This window comes from Notothenia coriiceps, unplaced genomic scaffold (genome assembly GCF_000735185.1).
Source record: "Notothenia coriiceps isolate Sejong01 unplaced genomic scaffold, NC01 NC01_scaffold00007397, whole genome shotgun sequence".
Lineage (NCBI taxonomy): Eukaryota > Metazoa > Chordata > Actinopteri > Perciformes > Nototheniidae > Notothenia > Notothenia coriiceps.
In genome coordinates, this window is record NW_011340098.1 from 1 (window position 1) to 3,352 (window position 3,352).

At 42.6% G+C, this 3,352-nt stretch overlaps 1 protein-coding gene and 1 long non-coding RNA gene across 2 annotated transcripts; one reads left to right on the plus strand and one right to left on the minus strand.

Moving 5' to 3' along the window:
• Positions 1 to 6: 6 nt before the first annotated feature.
• Positions 7 to 1,702, minus strand: LOC104944059 (protocadherin gamma-C3-like; the record flags this gene model as incomplete). The annotated part of the gene is made up of 1 exon (XM_010769536.1): positions 7 to 1,702. A coding segment is annotated over exon 1 (1,599 nt), but the record flags the coding sequence as incomplete, so codon positions are not given.
• A 536-nt stretch (positions 1,703 to 2,238) lies between these two features.
• Positions 2,239 to 3,352, plus strand: LOC104944060 (uncharacterized). The gene is made up of 3 exons (XR_798185.1): positions 2,239 to 2,558; positions 2,637 to 2,707; positions 2,798 to 3,352. It is a non-coding gene; the product is annotated as an uncharacterized lncRNA (long non-coding RNA).

Here is a 3,352-nt window from a genome sequence, read left to right on the forward strand (position 1 = left end):
TGTGGCCTGCACTTTAAACTGAAACGTGTTTAACTCCTCATAGTTAAAAGACTGCAGGCTGACTATATCTCCAGTCTCTGAGTTGATGTTAACCATTGAAGCTATCTGTGTGGTCTTCGGAGAACTGTTTATTAAGTGGTATCTTGCTTTTGCATTTTCATTTAAGTCTGAATCTAATGTCGTAAGCACATGAATTGTAGTTCCAATTGGGCTATTCTCTTTCACGTAAACATTAATCAGAGGCTCCAGGAATCGAGGAGGGTTGTCATTAACATCAGACACTTGAACTGTAATGACACTTTTGCTCGACAGAGAGGGAGTTCCTTCGTCTGTGGCTGTTATTGATACATTAAACTGGGAAACCCTCTCTCTGTCCAGAGGCCCGTCAACCAACAAAGAATAATAATTTTTATAGTTAGATTTTAATTTAAATGGCACAGGACCTGTGATTTTAAGGTTTGTGAGACCATTTTTTCCACCATCTTTATCAGTGATAGTCACCATCGCAACAGCTGTGCCTATTTCAGCATCCTCTTTCACTGGACTCATAAGTGACGAGACCGAGATTTCCGGAGCATTGTCATTGACATCAATAACTTCGACTAAAACCTTGCTATGTGCACTGCGAGGAGGATTGCCTTTGTCTCGTGCTTGGACACGAATCTCGTATGCCTTATTTTCTTCAAAATCAATATTGCCTTTTACAATGATTTCCCCACTATCAGCATTCAGGTCAAATATTTCATCAAGGTTTAAACGCCCCCCCTCTGTGAAAGAGTACACAATTTGACCATTTATGCTGTCATCGAAATCAGTAGCTGTCAATGTCAATAACGTTGTGCCAACATTTGCATTTTCCACAACTTGTACTTTGTAAAGAGTTTTGCTGAACAGCGGAGAATTGTCATTTGCATCCAGTACATTAACGTGTATCTGTAAAGAGCCCGTTTTGGGAGGTTTCCCTCCATCAAACGCTGTCAGTGTGAGTTCAATAACAGCCTCTTTTTCTCGATCTAATGCTTTCTGCAGCACTAACTCAGCAGACACACTCTGGTCACCAATGCTCTGTATATCTAAAGAGAAATAATCATTCGGGTTCAATTTGTACGTCTTCACTGAGTTTGCACCTACGTCTGCATCATGAGCTATCGGCAGTGGATGCCTTTCTCCGACATATGAAGACTCCGACATATCAATTGTTGTTATTTCTTCCAGAAAAGACGGAGCATTGTCGTTAATATCATTAATAACAATTTCAATTCGATGGAGGCTGCGAGGGTTACTCAATACGGCCTCTATATTCAAATAGCACTTTACCGTATTAGAACAAAGCTCCTCCCGATCAATCCTCTCGCTAACAAAAAGTACTCCAGATTCACGATTTATGTCAAAATAACGTTTGCTATATTCAGAGGTAATCTGAAGACCCGTGGAATGAAGCTGCTGCACATTGAGGTCTAAATCCTTAGCGAGATTTCCCACCGATGTCCCTTTGTCCACCTCCTCTGAAACGGAATAGGTTATCTGAGCCACGGACCAGTCGCAGAGACAAAGCAGAGTAAAAAACAGACCCAATATATTCTCCCATTGTTCCCGAGTAGCCATCGCTCTGTAGGCAAAAGCAACAAATCCTGGTTTATTCCTTTTGTCCTCTTTAGGAAAAGTGAAAAATATAGCCTTTTTATATATCCATTCTCGCTTAATGTCCTCTTCCTCTTACGGGCTTTACTCGTCTGGACGCAATGTTCACAAAGCACTGCCAGATGATGACGTTGTATTTTCTGTCATAAATAGAGGAGGGGTTTATAAACGGTGAACACACGAATATAGCATGGTCTCTAGCGACATCTCGTGAAAATGTTTTATAGGGAAATGCGTCCAAAACATAAGTAGACATGTTTCATGTAAGGTAAAGTAAACAGGATGCATGAGAAAAAGTGTGCTGAGAAAAATGCTAAAATGTAGGTAATACTTTATGGTCAGGGTACATGAATCATCATGATTTCATGCATGAAAAAGCATGAATCCATTCATGTAATAGTTCATGAACTATCAGTAATGTATAAGGATTAATAGTATCTCATGCATGACTTAATGCAGGAACAATACCTTAATTAATGCCTCAACTAAGGTATCTCAATCATCATGACTTCTGAGTTATTAATGATGTTCATGTCTTCTTCATATAGATCTGCAGTTAAAGTGACAGGCCAACAAACTGACCAGTCACAGCAATTCCAAGTGTTGTAATCATGATTAACTAAGTGTGACAGGAGCTCTTCTCCCTCCTTACCGCTATACGGCACTGTGCCATGCGCCTCCGCGCATTTGTCACTATGGGCGGCGCCGGTAGTATAAATACAGGGGTGTGGCGTAGCTCGTGACTCACCTGTCAACTCCTTCGCTGGTGGCTGGAGCACGGCGTGGCCGAAATTAATTGTTTGGCGTGGCAGCCGTTTCGCAACAGTTGCATCCGTACAGCGCATCTGACTGCCGGTGCGGTGGCGAAGAAATTGCTTCGCTGAAGACTCCCCTGGGCGCAGTGTTGTTATCACCTGGTGAGTTGCCGTTGTCTGCCTCCCTTTGTCACCTGACACTTGGCTCCTGGCTTATTTTATTATTTTTTATTGCTGTAGCGGGATTTTGCCATGGCCTGTGCGCCTCTCTCCCCTGACGGCTCGGGTGCTGTGCTGTGGCTCAATAGATTGTATGTATGGGAACCTGTACATTCAGTTATTGACATCCATGTGTTTATTTGGCCTCTAAATAATATTATATGTACCTGTGCCCTTTTCAGGGGTGCTATTAATTGTTAGGTCCACCTTCGGACAACTGGTCCTGCTGTTTTGGGTCTTTCCAGTGACTCACTGATGGGATAAACTTGCCGTTGCTTTGCGAGCTCCGTGGCTGGTGACGTGCCCCCTCCCCCCCTTCTGGACTCTGAAGCGGTTCGGGCTCTCCGGGAACTCGCCGACCAATTCTCACGGATAAGCTACAACTCACTGTTTAATTTAAGAAACTGTTATCTTGGTTTTGTTATTTTGTTTTGTTAATTTAGTTTATAGTGTTTTCCTTGTTTAACATTGACCATTGCGTACAGACTGTATTTGGATAAGTTAATTAATTTGGTTGTATTTGTTTGATTATTTATTTAGTAGTTTATTTAAGTGTAATACTGTGTGGAGGTTTTAACCGTCTTCCTCGTGTTAGACAGGTGCTGTGGGCCTGAGGCGGCAACCCCAGTCCCTGGTGCTGGTGTTCTTCACGAGTCCTATTGTTTGGTTTGCGGTATCACGGGTGGTTTTGAGATGGGCCCTTCCCCCTTTTTATTTATTGCCGCCTGGTAAGCCCC